Source organism: Pongo abelii, chromosome 5, assembly GCF_028885655.2.
Source record: "Pongo abelii isolate AG06213 chromosome 5, NHGRI_mPonAbe1-v2.0_pri, whole genome shotgun sequence".
Lineage (NCBI taxonomy): Eukaryota > Metazoa > Chordata > Mammalia > Primates > Hominidae > Pongo > Pongo abelii.
Window position 1 is genome coordinate 136970118 of NC_071990.2, and position 21884 is coordinate 136992001.

The 21884-nt window shown below is 34.8% G+C and overlaps 1 protein-coding gene across 14 annotated transcripts in view; it reads right to left on the reverse strand.

Annotated features, from left to right (window-relative positions):
* The window catches only part of AHI1 (Abelson helper integration site 1), a 209111-nt gene that overhangs the window by 157386 nt on the left and 29841 nt on the right, over positions 1–21884 (reverse strand). For 9 of the 14 annotated variants that reach the window (XR_010140352.1, XR_010140353.1, XM_063724996.1 and 6 more), the window contains 8 exons: positions 21533–21586; positions 19766–20325; positions 17059–17240; positions 11390–11615; positions 9642–9834; positions 7240–7335; positions 2199–2384; positions 917–1069 (listed from right to left, as the gene is read on the reverse strand). Coding sequence is in view for 12 of the 14 variants with exons in the window: in XM_063724996.1 (XP_063581066.1) it covers positions 917–1069; positions 2199–2384; positions 7240–7335; positions 9642–9834; positions 11390–11615; positions 17059–17240; positions 19766–20325; positions 21533–21586 (1650 nt within the window). In the remaining 2 variants the exon portion in view is untranslated. The remainder of the gene's footprint in view (positions 1–916; positions 1070–2198; positions 2385–7239; positions 7336–9641; positions 9835–11389; positions 11616–17058; positions 17241–19765; positions 20326–21532; positions 21587–21884) is intronic. The other 5 variants (XM_024248789.3, XM_024248782.3, XM_024248784.3 and 2 more) reach the window with 2 other exon arrangements.

Sequence of the window (21884 nt, forward strand, 5' to 3'; positions counted from 1 at the left end):
CAGGCTAAAAATCTATGTTATCTGACTGCTGTTATAGGCTGAATTGTGTCCTCTCTCCTCCCACTCACACCCCCACCCCTTGTCACCCAAATGAATATGCTAAAGCTCTAACCCCTAACACCTCAGAATGTAACAGTATTTGGAGATATGGTCTTTAAAGAGGTAATTACATTAAAATGAAATAATTATGGAAGGGTCCTAATCCAATAGGGGGAGAGACAACAGGGGCGTGCATGCACAAAGATCATGTGAAGAGGCAGCAAGAGGGCAGCCAACTGTAAGCCAAGGAGAAGCCTCAGAAGAAATCAACCCAGTCAGCACCTTGATCTTTGCTATGGACTGAATGCTATGTCCTCTCAAAAACCGTATGTTAAAGCTGTAATCCCCTATGTGATAGTATTTAGACGTGGGGGTCTTTGGGAGGTAATTTGGTCCTGAGAGTGAGAAGCTCATGAATCAGATTCGCGCCCTTGTAAGAAAAGACGCGAGAAAGGTGATCTCTCTCTCCACCATGTGAGAATATAGCGAAGAGGAGGCGGGCTCCAAGTCAAAAAGCGGACCCTCACCAGGAACTAGGCTGGCTAGCATCTTGATCTTGGACTTCTCAGCCTCCAGAACTGTGAGAAATAAATGTCTGCTGTTTAAGCCACCCAGTCAGTGGTATTTTGTTATAGCAGCCCAAGCTAATACAATTGCCCAAGTGCCCAAACAAAGAATGTAAGATAGTGCTTATATACACATGCTAGGCACTCTATTATTATTTGTCAAATTAATTAATGGAAAGGCAAAATTGTGGTTAAAAACAAGGATAAATAGCAAGCATTTTAAGTAGTAAGCTAGATATCCTAGGAGTTATTGGAGTTTTTCAGGTAATAAGTAAACATCTAAATAAATCCGCTATCATCAAACACTTCACCTGCCCAGGGAGTCGTTTCCACTTGATTACTTCCTTTGACTCTTCTAATCCAGGTTCCGTGTCTACCGAGCTTGACTCATGGTGATGTTCACAATGCACTGGTTTACCTTTTTCCTCCTGAAGAGCCATCATAGAGCGGTAAGATGGCTTTATCTAAATATGCATTAAAATATGAAAATTTACATACCATGTTCACCTTTTTCTTTTTCTAGCATATAGTTTTTAAAATACTGAAACAAATAATATGAAAATATTTTCAAAATGTAATCCAGAAAAAAATTCTACTTTTATTTGTACATTATTCTAAATAAAATAAAAAAGCTGCTTAAAACTACAGTCCTATAACCAAAAAGCCATAAAAATTTTGGAGGAAAAAATATGACTACAAAGGTCACATGAAATGATTTTAATAACTCTATCCTTTGTTTCTGCTTCTTCACCAATACTTATGAGTTATGCCATGGCTCTGATATACTATCATATCTCTGGCTTTAATATCACAAAACTAGTATCATAAAAATCTCAAGTTTTAAAAATCCTCATTTCTCAAATAATAGATTTAACTCCATCCAAACCAATGCCAATCAGCCCTGTGGTGACAGTACATATCAGCTACAGAACGTGCAAATGACCTGAAAAATTAATGTCTTATAAGAAATTAGACAAAAGCAAAACTTTTTTATTTTAGGGCCAATTCTTTGCTAAGATTATTTATAATATTAATCTATGGAAAACAGCAGCAGTAGAAACATTACATACTGATTATTTGAATAATATTGTGAAAAATGTGCCCAGAAATCAGGAGTCTGCAAACTGCAGCCCACACACCAAATCTGGCCTGCTACCTGTTTTTGTAAATAAACTTTTATTGGAACACATCACATCCATTTGTTTAGTTATGGCCTACATATGTCTATGTAGCTATTTTCACACTATAAAGGCAAAATTGACTGAAACTACAGGGCCAAAGCCTAAAATATTTACTATCTGGCCCTTTACAGAAACTATTTTTCAACTCCTGCTTTAAATCAACCTTTTATCTTTAATTTTTGAAAATCAAATTATAACAAAACATTTTTCCTAATACTAAAAGCCACATTTCACATTTAAAATTCATTTAAGCATCTTTTAAATATCAGCTATTACAGGCTTAATATATAACCCCAGAAATCTATTAAAATTATTATTAGAGGCCTTATCTTTTTAGAAACGAAAAACATGCTATGTCACCACTTAATTTCAACAGTAGATGATATACCCTTAATATGTACTATTAACTTACACAGTCTGGAACTTTCATTCCTCTTACAGTTACGTACAATGTTGATGGGTAACGATTTCTTGGACATTTTGACCACCATTCAAATGCCTCAACAACATTTAAATGGGATCGAGGCTTAGTAGGTGGGTAATATAGCTGCAAGCGAAGTTTTGAGTTGATGTTTGCATTTCCATTGGCTCCCAGAAGCTTAAAATAAGAATTCATATAAAATGTTACCTTCATTGAAAGTAAATATATCCAATAAAGCAATAGCATAAAGTCAGAAACATTTTTAAAAGATTAATATGGTATGCTGAAATTTCTTAGTTTTACAAAGCAAAGAACATTAGTTAGTTAAGCACCGTTCCAGATCATTTTTGACAAAAGGTAACCCAAATGGCTTTTAAAATATTTTCCTGATAGCTCTCTTTTCATGTGTACAACAATTTCAGACTGTTGGTACAGCATTTACATTACTGTGCCAGATTTCACACTGAACAAAGTGATCAATACACGTTTGAAATAATTATGATAATGACTAAACTGTATATTTACACGACACAAATTTTCCATTTGTTTAGTATCAGTATTTTTAATGGTTAAAATTTTATGTTTTAAATTTTTAAAAAGTTAAAATATCATTTCAGGATAATTAAACTCATTCAAGCCATTCGTTACATTTTTTTCAGTATTTTAGTGTACCTTCTTTCAAAGGTCTATTTTTAAAACCCTATTAAACAAAACTTATGTTTAAGCTAACTAAACGGAGGTTTTTGTCTTTTTTTTTTTTTTGGCAGAGTCTCGCTCTGTTATCCAGGCTGGAGTGCAGTGGCAAAATCTCGGCTCACTGCAACTTCCACCTCCTCTGGGTTCAAGTGATTCTTGTGCCTCAGCCTCTCCAGTAGCTAGGATTACAGGTGCATGCCACCACACCTGGCTGATTTTTGTGTTTTTAGTATAGTCAGAGGTTTTGCCATGTTGGTCAGGCTGGTCTTGAACTCTTGGCCTCAGGTGATCTGCCCACCTTGGCCTCCCAAAGTGTTGGGATTACAGGTGTGAGCCACCACACCTGGCCCTAAATGGAGATTTTTATGAGAAAAATTAAAATCTTACCAACTCAGAATATGTTCTTTTTCATTAGACCATGACTCAAAATAGGAAATGAAACGTCTTTCTAACCTTTATGTCCTCTACAAATTAGAAGCAGAAAGATAGTTTGAACCCTTTGCAACAGTTCACACAAAACATGAAGTATCTTAAATTAGAAGAATAAGCACTGAGTGCCCGGAAGGTATTTAACAACTGTTACTTGTAGACTCATGTAACTTAATATCTTAAATTAGAAGAATAGGCACTGAGTGCAGGGAACACATTTAACAACTGTTACTTGTAGACTTATGTAACTCGGAAAGTAAAAAAAACAAACAGTCAAGAAAGACTCTAAGATAGTATTGTCCAAGAGAGCTTTCTATAATGATGGGAATACTCTAACCAATTTGTGCTAACCAATACGGAATCCACATGTGGCTACCCTGCACCTGAAGTATGGCTAGCACAAATGTGAAAGTAAATTTTTAATTATATTTAATTTGAATTCAAACAGCCATGTGACTTGTAGCTACCAAAACAGTGTAACTTCAAGTTCGTAAATCTGGGAGAGTGAACAGATGGTGGTACCACCAATTGAAGTGGCAGAGAGAGTAGCAAGGATACTCAGTTTGGGGGAATCTGACATACCTATAAGTCATCTAAGCTGAAATGTCCAGAGGTGACTGAATTTACAAATCTGAAGCACAGGTGAGAAAAGTGGTTCCAAGAAAGGTGGGCTAAAGATGAAACCATAAGTAGGACTGATATTAAGGAGGTAGGTAGAAGACCATGAAGGAAACTGAAAGAATGGTATAAGAAAAATTAGGAGAGGATGGTGTCAAGAAAACCAAGGTAACAGAGTTTCAAGAGTGTGATATGTTAAATGCATAGATGTGACAAAATAACTAAAAAATGTTCAATACATGTGGCAAACAGAAATCACTAGTGATTTGGTTGGAAAAGCTTTAGTGGCAGAGGCAAAATTCAGAACGTTGTTCATGAATGGTAAGTTCAGGAATGATGCATCAACAAGGAAAAAGAGATGGCAAAATATAGCCCATATTTTCCCCTACCCCTTTAGGAAAGAATGTAAAGACAATGGAGGTTATAAGCTGAGCGGGTGACATTGTGATTAGTGTCAAATGACACACAGGGGTAAAGAACCGTTCCAAATTGAGTAATAGATATGTTCAGTCATTAAATCATAAGCACTCGAGACTCCCTTCATAAACTCTCCTACAGCTCCCCAAAGCTTATCACGGTGATTTTAAAAAGATATTCCCCAGCTTCTAAATCATACTTTCTATAGATTGTTTTAATTTAAACAGGCAATTTAGTTTACATTAATATGTTGTTTAGCATGAGTAAACAACTAAGATTCAGCCAAGACCCTGCCATTATGGTTATAAATTATATAATGTAGAGCTCAAATAAATAAGACTTTATTACTTTTTAGTTTAAAAGAATAGCCACATATATGTACTAAAGAACTGAAAGTACCTGAGAATCTGAGGCATAGCTGAGAATTAGGATAAAGTCTCATTTGAACTACTGTAATAACAATTATCCAAGACATCCCTCGTACCAACAGGATAGGTAATAAAAGATTTAAATTTTAATTGTCTTCATGCCACTTCCTTTTTTTTTTTTTTTTTTTTTTTGAGATGGAGTCTCACTCTGTCACCCAGGCTGGAGTGCAGTGGTGCAATCACGGGTCACTACAACTTCCATTCCCCATGTCCAAGCAATCTTCCCTGCTCAGCCTCCTGAGTAGCTGGGATTACAGGCGCACACCACCACACCTGGCAAATTTTTGTATTTTTAGTAGAGACAGGGTTTCACCATATTGGCCAGGCTGGTCTCAAACTCCTGACCTCAAGTGATTGACCCACCTCACCTCCCAGCAGGAGTCAGCTACTGCGTCCGTCATGCCACTTTCTTGAAGATGAATTTTATCCTTGCCACTCTATCATCAATGATTAATTCCCTCAATATATATTCACCAAACACTTTCTATGTGACATTAATATGCTGGAAGCTGGTGATATTATAGCATGGAGTTTCAAGAGAGTGATACACTAAATGCAAAAAGATCTAGTAAAATAAGGACTAAAAATGTTCAATATATTTACCCAAAAGAAGTCACTGGTGACTCTAAAAATCTTACAGTCTAATGAAAAAGACAGGTAAGTGTTAGAAGACGTGAAGCACATAGAACACCTTACTCTTTCTGGGGGGTGGGGATGGGATAAGAATTCTTGACTGCCATTTTTGCCAATGGCATAAGATGAATAAATAAATAAAAATCCATATAGTACTTAGAGGTAAAAATGTCCTGAAATATGTTACTGCTTCCCAAGTGCAACTTACAGTAAATTCTGCAGGTCTGCACAAATCTTAGCATAAAAGAAATGCAGTTTCTAATAAAACCACATGATGGCACTGTTTACTATGTGAAAGTGAATTTTTTGCTTTTTTTTTTTAATGGCTTTTTTTCTTTGCTGTAAATCAGTATGGAAGGTGGTATGGAAAAAGGCATAACAGATTTATATAAGGGTGATCATAGATAGTACACTGGACCAGGTGATTCCTAAGGCCACTCTCAATTACTTACTCACCACAGCCAACCTGGCGGCTGTTCAGCTGTTTGACTATAATACTTCTAAAATCTCTCTCTAACCTCCAATATGTATTAAATGTCTCAACTGGATTTTCACAGCATCTGTTCTATAGCACATAATAATACAGGTAACAGGTTTGTATAGAAATTAAATTGGAGGGCAGCTATATACAATGTCTAATTTATCTATAAATGTACTGAATTTAGCAGACTGTCTCACATTTTATAGATCCTATCTGTTGAAGGAATGGATTCACAAATGAAAACGTTTTTATAAGATGGTATGAAATAATTACTCAAGACTTTTCATAATTTAAATTGATGTTTGAAGGAATAAAAGATAATTACAAAATTAAAATATCCTTTTTTAAACATCAATCTACGTCTTTCATCTTTGCTGAAACATCTCGTCAAAGACACCCTAGTCAGAGACACCTAGTCAAAGACAAATGTACAAAGACATTTTTTACCTAGACTACTGTAAGAATTTCCTAATGTGATTTTCAAGTATCTACATTTGCTCCCTCTAGAATCTGTTCTCCACATAACAGAGTATATATCTTTCTAAAACACAAATCAGATTATTTTATTGTTTTGTTTAAAATCCCATAGTGGCTTCCCATTGCTCTTTAAATTCTATAATGGCTTCCTCTTGCTATAATGACTGATAAGATCTCATCATAATTAACATCCTGTTGACCTTAGCAACCTCTTCATGCACTATTCTTCTCCCCTTAGTCTCTGTCCTCCAATCTTGGTGGCCTTCTTTTGATTTTGTGAATTAACCCTGCTCCTTCAAATATCAGGGTTTTTGCATATATTGTACCCTCTACCATGGACCATTTCTTCCCCACTGGTGGCAGTGTGCCTCTTCCTCAGGAATGTTTTCCCTGACCCCACAGTTCATCATCCATCCCATACCTCTTTATGATATTTATAAAAATTTATAATTAAATGATAAATTGTGAAATCAATTGTTTTATGTTTGTGTTGCTGGAATACGAAGTCCAGGAGTTCAAGGAATTTGTCATCTTTGTCCACTGACAAGAACAGTAGCTGGCACATAGAAAAGTCTTAATATTTGTTGAACTGAATAAATAATGGCATGGCTGTTTGTGTCTTTTTTAATGCTACATCCTCAGAACCAACTAGTGTAACTGGCACATATTGGGCCATCAATAAATATTTAAGAATCTGAATGAGCATAACCTGAGCTTGAATTAGTAACTCTTCATCCCTACAACCTTACCTTAGATTCTAATTCCTTATATGAGACCAAACTGATTTGGGAGAAAGCAGCCAACTAAATTTGAAGACTATTTTAAAAGTGTTTAAAATGGATGAAAAACATACCTTAAGAAATGCCCAGGCAATTTTCCGAAAGCCACATTCTTGGTTTTGAACCTCAGAATTATTCTTAATTTCATCCATGCTTAAGAAATCAAGAATCTGCAAATAAATTCACAGAAGACTAAGCTACCTAAAATTTAATATTTTCTAATGGTACATTATTAAAACTTTAAAAAATCATCTGTATAGTACTTAAAAACATTAACCTTTACAGGGAATAAAAACATTTTTATCTCATTTCATTCACCTTAAAGTTAACTCATTCAGTTAGGGAGGGTCCATTTTCTGACTATTTTATCTTTCATTAATAAATACTAAGATTTATTTCAAATCCAAAGCAAAGTGTTAATCACCTCAAATATAACCTAGGTACAAATATACTAGGCATAGAATTCTTAAGCTTTCATTGTTTTTTATGTATCACAGCAGACTTTAAAGGATTGTTTGTTTAAAAAACTCACAACCTTATTTCTGGGTCTTTGTCTTGGATCACCTTCCTGAAGTTGGGGTTTTTCTCTTTGGATGTATGTTATAATTAGGCTTCTCAAGAGGATTTCTTCCATTCCTCTATCCTGTCTGGACATTAAAGCTCATGAATTTGCAACCAACCTGCCAGAGATCGTATTCTAGATATTTATCAGAGGCTATCACTTCAAACTTACTGGTGCTTATTAAAAGCTCAGCTGCGAAAATGAGATCTTTATAGAAAGAAGACTGCTTAAGAAATGATACAGACTCCAATCATCCATGCTTTTTGGATACCTAAATCTTTTTTACAGATATAATACATGCTCAGTGAAAACATAATGTAAAAAATATATATATGCAAAGTAAAAACAACTTGTAATCCAGACCCATAGATGGTCACCATTAACATCTAGTTTGCAGGCCAAATCTTTTTCTGTGCATTCCTAAACATATGTGTGGAACTACAAATCTAATAATGCTATTTCACAAATTATTTTCATATAGTATGTAGTGAATATCTCTTCATGTGAATACATACACATGAATACCGTAATGTTAATGACTGCCTACTATTCTTCTGTCACAAATACCATAAATTTAACAAAAATTATAACTTATTTAACCAAATCTCTTACTGATCTAAATGTAGGTTATTTTATCTCCCTAAAATTTTTGCTATTATAAACAGTGCTGAAATAAATATCCTTGCACACACATCTTCATGGACTTGTCATTTTTTTCCTTAAGATAAATACCTAAGAGTAAAATAACGGTTTTAAAGACTTGTGAGACATTATCAAGTTGTCCTCAACACTTAAAAAACTGAGATCAAAAAGCAATTGCATAGGCAATAACATATTACATGAAAACTTAAGAAGCAACCAAAAGCGTTTATAATACAACAATCTATCCTTCTTCATCTCTTAATACTAAAATGAATACAGAAGAAAATTTTAAAAATGACAAATTTTGAAGACAAAGAAAAAATTCCTTAAGATACAAATTATATCCATTTTTCAACAATAACAGCTTTATGTAAATCACACACAACATAATCACAAATGTAAATATTGGAATATTTGTACCATAAATACACATAGACAACCTGAAAGTCAAGGATCATAAAAACAAGTAATTCTACAAAATGAATCTTTGACACTGGTTATGCCAAGTCCCTTGCTGTTCCCATGCTAAACTTCTCCATCTAGCTTACACTGGAAGGGGGCTTTCTCTATTTTCCTTTGCTTATGGAGACAGAACACATGATAGAGAAAAGAAATGTGGTATTCTAGGTTCAAACTATCTCCAAACACATTTTCTTAAACTTAAAATTTGAGTAACTTTGGGGAAATCACTTTTATTCCAAACCTTGTTATCATTTTCAGTAAGAAAATTATATAATAACAACTAGTCAGCTCAAAAGCCATCTATTCCATAAAGCTTTCCCTGACTCCCCTGACCCGCCACTAACCCTTCACATATCATAAGTTCTACATCATTTTTGTATATATTAAATTGCATTAACTGATCTGTGTACATTTATCTTTATTTATCCAGGTGGTACACATATTCTTAGGGTGTCTGACGGTTAAATGAGTTTATGCTTTGTGAAATGGGTTTAAAATGGAGAAATGCATTCATATCGAGTGGATTCATCACTTCACTACAGTTAACAGTCACAGGGCTGTTGTAATTATTAAATGATACAAAGTAGGCCAAATGGCTAAATAGTAAACACTCAGCAAATATGCTATCACTGTTTATAAAAGGGCGTCTCACTTGTATTCCACAGCATTCTACAAACACTAAATCCTAGAGATTAAATTCTCACACAACTTTTTTTTTTTGCATTATTGGACTACTAAAAATAATAGCTTACATTTGTGCTATTAAATATTAACTATCATTTAATTTGAATTGGTCCATTCAATTCATACCTCAAAGAACAGGATGACTTTAGGACTCTCATCAGAGCCTCGAAGCAAATAGGGAAAATTTTCATTAAATACAATTTGTTCTTCCCACTCTGGAAGTCTTGATTTTAACTGTTTAAAATCATATGGCTGGGTCATAATAGGAAGAATATAATCCACATTCTCTTTTTCATAGTAAGATGAAACAGGCCGTTCACTGTACAAAAAAATACTTCCATTAACACAATTTTTATAATTTTGAGGTGAGAAAAAATATATAGTGTACAAGGTGAGGCAACCAGAAATAATGAATAGTCATAATAATACAAAAGGAAAAATTATTTTGAGTGTCCATCTAGAAACTTACAAATTTTATAAGACTTAAAAGTAACAGTACCTCTTACATTTGTATACTATCAATCGGCTTCACATGATTATTTTATTATAAAGTGAGAAGTATGATTACACCTTTGCCATATAAAGCTGGGATAAACTAACTCCTTCAGAATTTTATAAGCGTTTATAATAAAATAGACATTGCCAGGCACAGCAGCTCATGCCTGTAACCCCAGCACTTTGGGAGGCTGAGGCAGGTGGACTGCTTGAGCTCAGGAGTTTGGGACCAGCCTGGGTAACATGGTGAAACCTCGTTTCTACAAAAAATAGAAAAAAAGTTGGCTGGGCATGGTGGCACATGTCTGCAGTCCCAGCTACTTGGGAGTCTGAGGTGGGAGGATCACCTGAGCCCAGGGAGGTTGAGGCTGTAGTAAGCTGTGATTGCACCACTGCACTCCAGCCAGTGAGACAGAGTGAGATATTGTCTCAAAAAAAAAAAAAAAAAGACATAAAATTGATTTTACATAAAAAAGGCACAAGACTGTAAACCCTTTGAGTTGTCATATTTTCTTTGTGTGCCCTAAGGCAAATGAATAAGTGAATGGGTTTTTTTTGGACAATCTTCCTGTTTCCATTCCCCACTGGCTTTCCAAACAATTTTTTAAAAAATTCTAGAATAAATGTGTATTTCATTGTACTTTTCATTTGGGATTTCAAGCATGCATTAGCTATAGAAGTACTCTTAGAAAAAACATTCAAGATTCATTTACCTTACCTGAAGCCCAGATAACATTACTTTCAAAAGAAAAATATGAGGTTAGACAATTAGCATTTACAATGCAATATAAAATATTTACAATGCAACTTTATGTCATAAATTATGTCTACTAAGCTGGCAGAAGCTCTCTACCACTTAAAATGAATTATTCCCTTCCATTTAAAGGTAATTACTGAGCCAGGCGCGGTGGGTCATGCCTGTAATCCCAGCACTTTGGGAGGCTGAGGCAGGTAGATCGCCTGAGGTCAGGAGTTCGAGATCAGCCTGGCCAAACCCTGCCTCCACTAAAAATACAAAAATTAGCCAGGAGTGGTGGCGGGTGCCTGTAATCCCAGCTACTTGGGAGGCTGAGGCAGTAGAATCGCTTGAACCCGGGAGGCAGAGGTTGCAGTGAGCCGAGATTGAGCACTGCATTTCAGCCTGGGCGACAAAGCGAGACTCCATCTCAGAAAAAAAGTAATTACTGAATTAGATGTTCTCCATTTCTTCTACAACATTCTGATCAATGTTAATGATTGATGAACACCTACAACTAGTAGGCTATTCTCTAATACAAATCCATAACTCTATTCCCACTGACTTTCAACTAGCAATGGCAGAAAAAAGACTTCGACTAGTTTCAGTTTCAAGAATTAGCTGTGCAATTAAAAAAAATTACCTATCATCTTTCTTGACATATTGACCAGTATGCTCATCAACCACATGAATTTTTACCATTGGGTGAGAAATCATAAAATCTGACTTAAGTCTATCAGTTCGGTGAATGTAAACTCCCAGGACAAGGTCATCATCAAGCAAACATTTGGGATAAACCGGGCTATCTCGGCTTGTTATTTCATGAACACCATCACCATCAACATCTTCGTTATTATCTGCAACTACACCTATGGAAAAAAAAATCAATGTTATAATTAGTTGTTCCCATAGTAGTATTTACATATAACCTAATCTTTAAGATCTATGATGAGTTCACTGTGTTCAAAGGAACTTCAAGGGGAAAGAAAGAAAAAGCCACACAACAGCAAACCATAGTGTGAAAGTAAAATACTACATTTGCTAATGCATTACAAATAAGGTGAAAATTCCTTGTTTATATTTTTCCTAATAAGTAGGAGAAACATAAAAAGAAAAAAAAAGAGAGTCAAAGTCAGAAAAGTAACTTTATCTAGGTATTTTCTAAGTAGAATATATATGACTCAACTAGAATTTCTAATTCTGAGTAGGATGCAGCAGGTAAACACTTTGGGTAACAACTGGAAAGAGCCAAATAAATTACAAATATCTTATTTTAAATTTTAGAGGTATCAGAAAAGTACAGAAAGAAGGTATAGTAGACAGATTAAAATTCCAGAAAGGGAGAATCAGTCAGAGGTCAGCTGATGGACTGGCAGCTGTTTTTGTCTCTGGGGACATTTGCTGATTCAGAGTGTGAGCTGAAGATCAGAGTTTGGCTTAGGCAGAAAGTCACTGCCAGGAGAATGAGAAATAAACAAAACTTTTAGTGATTCCACAGGACTAAAATGATAAAACTGGAGATCTGAGAAGCCTCAAACACATGACCAATTCTTCTCACAAAACTGAATTCTGATGCTACAGAGAAGCTAGAGAGGTAGTGAAATCTCCCAGGCTTGTGGTGCTAGCAGACCATGATCTGCCAGGGGAAGGGGACCGAAACAAAACAGGCAAAGGTGAAGCCCTGGAGGGTGTGGTCTATTTACATTGACGACCAAGAGCAACTTTTCATCTGGGGTCATCTACCAATTCTGGTCACAGTTCTAGGTTGATAATCCAGGTGTGATTTCTGGCAGAAGGTTGCTACTGAGGGACAGAGAAACCAGCAGAGATTTTGGCATGCTGGGGGGGCTAGAGTGACAAAAATGGATACCTGAAGGATGTCTAACATATAGCCAGTCTCCTGCTCAAAGAATTTGCCAAATTTTGAAGCGGCATGAGACAGAAGACTAAATGGCTAAGTGGAAAAGTACTGAAGGGCTAAACTGGATCTCCCATTGTATTTAGGGCTAAAAAATCATTTAGGGCTATGAATTATTAGAGATAAAGAAGGGCGCTGCACTATGATAAAAGTGATAACTTGACAAGAGATACAAGAAAAATAAACTCAAAATCGGAATGGAAATGTTAATACCTCTCTCAACAGCTGATAGACTAAGTAGACCAAAAAAATTGATAAGAACTGAGCACAATTAAACTTGACCTAACTGACATACATAGGACATTGCACTCAACCTTAGAAATTGCATTCTTTTCAAATGAGCATGGACTATTTACCAAATCTGACCATAAAAATGGTCATAAAAAAGACCTCAATAAACTCAGAGGATTGAAATCATTCATATTATGTTATCTGACAACAATGGAGGACAGAAACCAATAAAAGATAACTAGAAAAGCATCTGCTGCCTGAAACTAAGCAACATACTTATAAATAATGATCAATTAAAATGGAAATTGGAAAATATTTTGTGTTAAATAATAAAAATACACAATATTAAAAATTTTGGAGATGCAGGTAAAGTAGTACTTAAATGGAAATTTAGTCTTAAATGCATATAAAAGAAGCCTGAAATCTTTCTTATAAAACCCAATTTTAAAGCTAGAAATAAGTAGCAAATCAAACCCAAATAAGTACAAAGAAGGAAAATAATACAGTTACAAGAAAAAAATCACTAAAATAGTATATAAATGTACAATAGAGAAAATCAAAGCTAAAGGTTGGTTTTTGAAAAGACTCATAAATTTAAAATCCTAAGGCTGATCAAGAAATTGAGAGAAAACAAACTGCCAATACCATGAATGAAAAAATGGGACAGCCTTTCAGATGCTATAGAAATCCAAAATTTGGATTAAATAGACACATCCCTCAAAAACTACAGTCTATCAAACAGCTGAAAGAAGTAAAAAAAAAAAAAAAAAGATTGATAATAAAGAAATTAAATCTTGATTTATATCAAGGCAAGCAAAATGATAAGGCATAAGGACTGAAAAAGAAGCGATAAAACTATCGTTATTAACATATTACATGATTGCATATGTAGAAAAATCAAAACAATATAAGAATAAACTCTGTGGGCAGCGATAGCTCACACCTGTAATCCCAGCACTCTGGGAGGCTGAGGTGGGAGAACTGCTTGAGCCCAGGAGTTTGAGACTAGCCTGGAAAATGTAGTGAGACCTTGTCTCTATAAAAAATTGCCAAGAATGGTGGTGCATGCCTGTAGTCCCAGCTACTTGGAAGACTGAGGTAGGAAGATCGCTTGAGCCTGGGAAGTATAAGTTGCAGTGAGCCGAGATCACGCCACTGCACTCCAGCCTGAGTGACAGGGCAAGACCCTCTTTCAAAAATAAATAAATAAACTCTTGCAATACGTGAATTTAGCAAATCAATGGATACAATGTTAAAAAATTTTAAATACATTTCTACATATATGTACCAGCAACAAATAAAACACAAAAATTTTTAAAATGCCATTTACAATATCATTAAGAAACATCAAATCCTAGGAATAAATCTAAGGAGAGATTCTGCTGAAATGTATATTGCTGGGATATATTAAATAAGATGCAAATAAATGGAAGTGCATACCAAATTCATAGCCTGAGAATCAATACTTTGTAAAAATGTCAAGTCTCTTTAGAGAGTTGTTATGCTGTGACTCTTTAGATTCACCCAGTCTAGATCAAAATCACAGCTTGCAAGACAGAATGAGGGTAAAAAGGAAGAGGGAAGACGGAGAAGCTCTTCTAAAATCCATACAGAAATGCAAAGTAAAGAATAGCCTAGACAATGCAGATGAAGAAGGAAAAAGCTAGAGTATAATACTAAATAGCAAGACCTATTAAAAAGCTACAGTATTTAGACACGGTAGTGTTGGTACAAACTGTCTAATGTAAAAGAATAGAGACTACAAAAACTGATCCACACGTAACACAGTCATGTTATTTATGGGAAAAGTGACACTGCAACACAGAGGGAAAAAGACACTCTCTTCAGTAAATGGTACTGAGTCAATTGTAATATATATTCACATGGGTATCTTGATCACTGCTTCCTATCATAAACATAAACCAATTCCAGATGAACTGCATATCTAAATGTGAAAAGTAAAACAGAAACAGTAAAACTTTTAAAATAAAACTTTTAGAATAAAACTTTTAGAAAAATATCTTCAGAACTTGGGAAAGATTTCTTAAATCACAGCACTTACCATCAAAGGAAAAAAATGGATAAACAGGACAATACAAAAATTTCTGTTTATCAAAAGACACCAATGAGAGAGAAATAATCAAACCAGAGTAGGACGACATTTGCGATATGAATGTGGGTAGGTATTTATATCTGAGAATAATCTCATATTGAGGTATATAAACCTATCACTACAAATCAATTAGAAAAAGACAATTCTGTGTTTTAAAAAATGCACAGACAACTTGAATATATTTACAAATGTCAAAATCTAAGTAGTTGATAAACATGAAAACACTCAACTTCACTAGTTACCATGGAAATAAAATTAAAACCAAAATGAATATCACTATACATTCCTGAAGAACGAGGAATTTAGTCACTCCTAAGAATGACTAAAATGTTAAAAAACAGTATTACATGTTGTTAAAGATGTGGAGTGACTGGAACTCTCAAACACTGCTAGCGTCAACTGGTAAACCAACTTTGAAAAACTGGACGTAATTATGAAAGCAAAAAATATACATAATCTATGACAGCAATTCCACTCCTAACAATATGCCCAAGATAAAGGTATGCATGTGCTTACCAAATACATGACTGCGATGTGAATTACCGCTTTACTTATAATTGCCTAAAACTAGAAACAACTCAAATGACCATCAATAAAATAGGCAAATTAATTGTGGTATAGTCACACAATGGATATCTAAATAATACAAAAACAGAATTAAGAATGAATAAGCTCAACTGTATGCAAGCAACAGTAGTATAAATCTTACAAAATTAACATTGAGTAAAAAAAGTCAGGCACAAGGAGCACAGTATTTATCATTCTATTCATATTAAAGTATAAAAATAAGTAAAAATAAACTCTGTTAGATGGCAAGGTAGTGGTTACTCACACAGGGCAACTAATGTGAAGGTGATTTTTCTGGGTGCTAATGATGTTCTGTTTCCTAATTTAGGTAATGATTTTATAGGTATGTTCAGTTTGTGAAAAAACTTTAAAAATATGTATATGAGTATACTGCTTAGTGCTTTATATATATAGAAACACATAAAACAAGTATACTGCTTAGTGCTTTTCTATATATATCTATATACACATTATGCTTTAACAAAAGATTTTAAAATTTTAATTATAGAAACCACAAAACATCATCACTTACATCTTCTAATGAATAAGTACCATAAAATCTAAAATTGCCCATTTTAATACCAATTTTTGGCCAATCAAATGGAAACTGAAAGACTAAAAAAGGATGTATGAGTAGAAAAGAACATGTAAAGAAAAATAAGAGAAAACAAACAAGAAAAGGAGAAGACAGAAATCAACAAGGCAAAGAGAAAGTTGAGAAAGGAAAGAGAAGTGGTATTAGGCTGAGGAACTGGGAGGATACCATGTTGGACAGGATGCAGCCTTAACATCAGAAATGTTTATTGGCTGCTGACCATTTATAGCTTTCAACAACTGAGTTCTAACCATTTAGAGGATGTAAACTCAATGGTTTAAAGAAGAAATCCTCTATGCCACAATAGCAACTACAAAGTCAGTATCATTTTAGAGTTGAATTTAAAGTATGTCAAGAATCAGAGAAGGTCAGGCATGGTGGCTCATGCCTGTAATCCCAGCATTTTGGGAGGCTGAGGCAGGTGGATCACTTGAGGTCATGAGTTCGAGACCAGCTTGGCCAACATGGTGAAACCCCGTCTCTACTAAAAATACAAAAATTAGCCAGGTATGGTGGCGTGCATCTGTAATCCCAGCTACTCAGGAGGCTGAGGCAGGAGAATCGCTTTAACCTGGGAGGTGGAGGTTACAATGAGCCAAGATCGTGCCACTGCATTCCAGCCTGGGAGACAGAGTAAGACACCATCGCAAAAAAAAAAAAAAAAAAAAAAAAAAAAAATCAGAGAAGACTCAAGTGATACAAACTCATCAGAGACCTACAGCTACAAATACATGTGTGCTTTAATCTAGATGAATTCAAGAACAAGTACCAAATATCCTATATTGAATTATTTTCAAGTATACCCATCAGTTTTAAAGGGCTAAAATTCCTAGAATCAAGTTATTTCTACCAACGTACACAATTTTTCATTTAATTTGTAGAGCAAACCTGCTTTAGTCTTCTTTTTTGTTTTTTTTGGTTTAGGTTTTGTATCATCTTGCATGCTGCCTTCTGTGCTTTGTTCCATTGAGCTTATTTCATCATCTTGATGAGAATCTGAAGAAACTGGTCTAACTGAAGATTCTTTCTTTTGTTCACCTTCAACTGTGTCACCAGAGATGGTCAATGTACTACAAATATAATCCAAGTATCAGCCATTACAGATATATTATTATTATAATTATTATTATTCATGATGCAACACAGTGAACAGTAAATAGGAGCAAAGATAATCCTAAAATCACTATTATTGTCTCTTGAGAGATGCATATATTTTCTTATACACTAAAATGGTTAGCTGTCAAATAGGTATCATAGGTGGTATTTTATACTTCGTGAGGAGTTACACGATTCAACTAAAACTGAGCTCTAAACCCCCGGGGAAAGGGAAATTGTATTAATATTTTATGAGCAATTGATCTCTCTTTACATAGGACTTATCAAAGCATGCCCACCCTGCTGCCAAGTAAATGATGTATCAACCAATTTTTAAATTACCTTATTTAAAGGTATAAGAAGTATTCTAGGTTTGTTCTGTCTTCAAGAGGCTTCACATGCACAACTTTTGATTTCTCTTTTTTCTTTTCTTTTTTTTTAAGACTGGGTTTCGCTCTGTTGCCCAAGTTGGAGTGCAGTGGTACAATCATAGCTCACTGCTGCCTCAACCTCCCAGGCTCCAGCAATCCTCCCACTTCTGCCTCTCAAATAGCTGAGACTACAGGCACATGCCACCATACCTGGCTAATTTTTGTACTTTTTGTAGAGGTGGAGTTTCACTATGTTGCTCAGGCAGGGATTTCTAGGTAAAAATTAATTCCTTTTATTTTCTAGTGGTTGGTGAGTCACTACATTTTCAGAAGGCTATTACTAAAATTAAAATCTATATCACATGAACTAGTAAATGGTAAGAAGTAGCAACCCAGAAGCATACTGAGTTTAAAGAAAAACCAGCCTACTAACATTTTAATGATCAAGTAAAAAATCTGCATGTAAATAATAAAAAATTAATTTCCAATATTTTTAGTCATGTTTCAAAAACAAATGGGTTGAGGAAAATAAGACTAGAGAAATATTTCAAATTAGTCATTCCAGAAAGCCATTCTATTTGATCACATCACCAAACTCAGTTCTTTAAGCACAGCTACCCTTTGCGTGCCACTGTCACGTGTTACTTAAAATTCACAAGCTAACCCTATTTCATATTGACTATGGCTTACCAGTCTACCACAGAGGTGGCAGCTATGAGAAGGAAGACTTATAGTATACTATGGTAGGAAGCCTCTAAGATGGACCTTACTGATCCCCACCTCTTCATATTCATGTCTTTGTGTAATCCCCTTTTGCATGTGGGCTGGACTAGTGACTTACTTCTAACAGACAGAATATGATAAAAGTAATGAATGCCACTTATAAGATTAGGTTCCAAAAAGACTGTGACTTCTGTCTTGCTCTCACTCTCTCAGAGCCCTTGGTCTGGGGAAGCAAGTGGCCATGTTGTGTGTAGACCATATGGAGACAGTCCATGTGGCAAGGAACTGGTATACCTGGCCCAAAGCTAGTCAGGACCTGAGGCCTACCAACAACCACATGAATGAGCTTAGAACTGGATCTTCTAAGGCCTTCTAACAGCTATGTCACTTGACAGATCCTCCCCCAGTCAAGGCTTGAGGTGACTTCAGTCCCGGCTAACATCCTGATTGCAACCTGTGATTGACAGAGACACCCAGTGAAGTCACTCCCAGATTGCTGGCCTACAGAAACTCCGAGACAATAAATGCTTGTTGTCTTAAGCTGCTAAATTCTGGGATCATCTTTTTAATGGAGCAACAGATAACTAATATATACTATCATGTCCCTGCAGCAACTTGGTTTGCCATATCTTTATCACCACCAGTCACCTAGCTTTTGAAAAGAGGGGAATTATTTTTGGCTGAGGGCTTTAGGGGAAATTGATCCTGAATGCCAAGGAATAGTCACATATAGAATATTCCCACCTCAAGTTGTTTCTCTAGAGGAGAACTGCAGGGGGGAACAAAGTTAATTATAGCAGTTAAAAAGCATTTTTACCTTATTGTTTTCTCCAAATAGAAAACATATAAATATGTGTATGTTCAGTTAACCTCACACTCTGTATACAAGTACATACATATATAAGCATCATATAAAGAAAAAGATTAGAATACCAAATTGCCAATAGTGATTATCTTTGAATAGTTTTTCTACAATGAGCTAATGTTATTTGTATAAGAAAAAAAGTTATATTTATATATCCAAACAGGTATTTGTAACTCAAAAAAGGGGAAGTAATTAGGTTTCTATTACTTTGAAAGCAGATGTAAATGAGTAGTTCAGGGTAGGGACAAGGATCTGGCTCAGCCTCTTACTAGTTCTGTACTTCCGTTTCCTCATCAGCAAGATAGGAAGAATATTACTTTTCCTCATAAGATTGTCATAAGAAATAAATGAGTTAATTCTTGTAAAGCACCTAGTACATAGTAAGGTGTTATGTAAACGTTAGCTGTTCTTACCTTAGTGGCAATGTCTCCAAATAAAAGCCTAAGAATTTTCTTTGTTAAACCACAGATAATATTTAAAACCTGAAAATAATAGAGTGTTTTTCTAAGAGGATATTTTACATTTATCAATGTAAAAATACCTTGTTTCAGCTTTAGAGAAGACTGGAACTTCCTTTTTCTTTTTCCTTTTTTCACTGCTCAATTTGTCATCATGGAATAAAGTATCTGAGGGAAAGTAAGTCAACTGTTCTTTCAGTTTCTTTCTTATTTTCTTCTTAATCTCCTTTGCCATTTCTTCAGTTACATGGCACTGATATGCTTGCATCAATTCTTCATCCTCTTCTAAATCATTCTCTTCTCTTCCCTCATTTGCCTTCTCACTTTTCTGATGATCAACACCTGGCTGTGGCTTTGCATGCATTTTCTGGTGTGTAGAATCAACCTTCTTCTCAGGAGTTTCCAGTTTCAGGTCTTGTGTAGTCAACTGGGGCACCGTCTTTATCACCTTTTTATTTGGCTTTCCTTGTTTGTCTTCCTCTACACTAGCATCACCATTAGGATTTTCAGTTGCTGACTGTGTGTTCCTCAATTTGTTTTTAGTGACTCTCATGCTCTTCTTCAGGTTGTTAGTGTTAGCAGCACTTACATCATCACTTGTAGTTTCTTTAATATGGGGAAGATTGCTTCTAATAGTGTCAGGCTAGGAAAAGAAGACATGATAACAAAGTTTCAGTTACACATAGATTAGTTATATAAAGAAAAACCTAACATTTAATATTTGACAATGTGGAATTATTGGGAGGATTATTTAGTTTTTCACCTGGACATAGTGACACTATTTTAGAGCATGAGTACTCTCATAATTTATGCTTCCAGAATTTGATTAGTAATCTCTGAATGTAACTTCAGATTAAATGAGTTAATTGACATGGGAAAAAAGTACTTAAGGACCTATAAGAAGTGAATTAATTGCTCAAATCTCAAATGCTGTTTTCCTCATACATATTTTCCTCATGATCTACACTCTAATGTAATAGATATTTGAGAAATTGCTAAAAGAGCCACTGAATGTGACATTTCAGGTTACCCAATAGGAAATATACATGGGTCATTTATTTTGCTTCATAATTACACTCTAAAACCAAAAGTCTACAGCTCTAAGATTACCCTGCAGTAAATCAAAGTGTACCACTAAAATGCTGCTAAATATTACACATTAAGTTACATTCAATGACAGACTAAGCACAATCTTGTACCTCTTTCCCCAATTAAAATTATTTAAAATGAGATATATTTTTAATAGAAAAAAATAAATAAGGATAAGAGTCAAGTAATACAAGGAGGAGGAGGAGGGGATAAACCAGAGGATGACCAATCGAGGAGCTGGAATGAACAGCTCTGTTTCCCACCTCCATTTGTATTGACTTTCACCCATGGGATTAAGCATCCCAGCATAGAGAGAAAGGGCAGTATGCTTCAGGTAGGTATAATTCCCATAAACTGCAGAGGCAGACCATGTTAAAAACAACTAACAAGGAAGAGAAGAGAGATTCTCAAATGTAAAGATGGCTTGACAACTGAAAATTAAACACTAAAGGAAGGTAGCACAATGAAGGAAAGCCACCAAATCAAATACAATAAATAAATGAACACCAAAGGAAAACACATATCATATATAAGAATTTAAAATAAGTATAATTAATATTAATAAAGAAATGCAAAAGCATACTGGGGCAAGAAAACCCAACTGCTGATATTAAAATAAAATTCTGAATGACAGAAATAAAAGTTTAACTGATGTGTTGAAAAACAGAATGGACAAAAACCATTGCTGACTGTGTATTCCTCAATTTGTTTTTAGTGACTCTCATGCTCTTCTTCAGGCTGTTAGTGTTAGCAGTACTTACATCATCACGTGTAGTTTCTTTAATATAGTGAGGATTGCTTCTAATAGTGTCAGGCTAAAAAAGAAGACATAATAACAAAGTTTCAGCTAAGTGTAGATTAGTTGTATCAAGAAAAACCCAATAATTAATGTTCAACTATGTGGAATTATTGGGAAGATTATTTAGTTTTTTTACCTGGATATAGTGAAACTATTTTAGAGCATTTGATGAGTACTCTCATAATTTATGCTTCCAGAATTTCATTAATAATCTCTGAATGTAACTTCAGATTAACATTTTGGATTAACACTTTGGATTCATTTTGTCATGCAGAATGTCACATTGTAATGTATGAACCTTACATGTTAACATT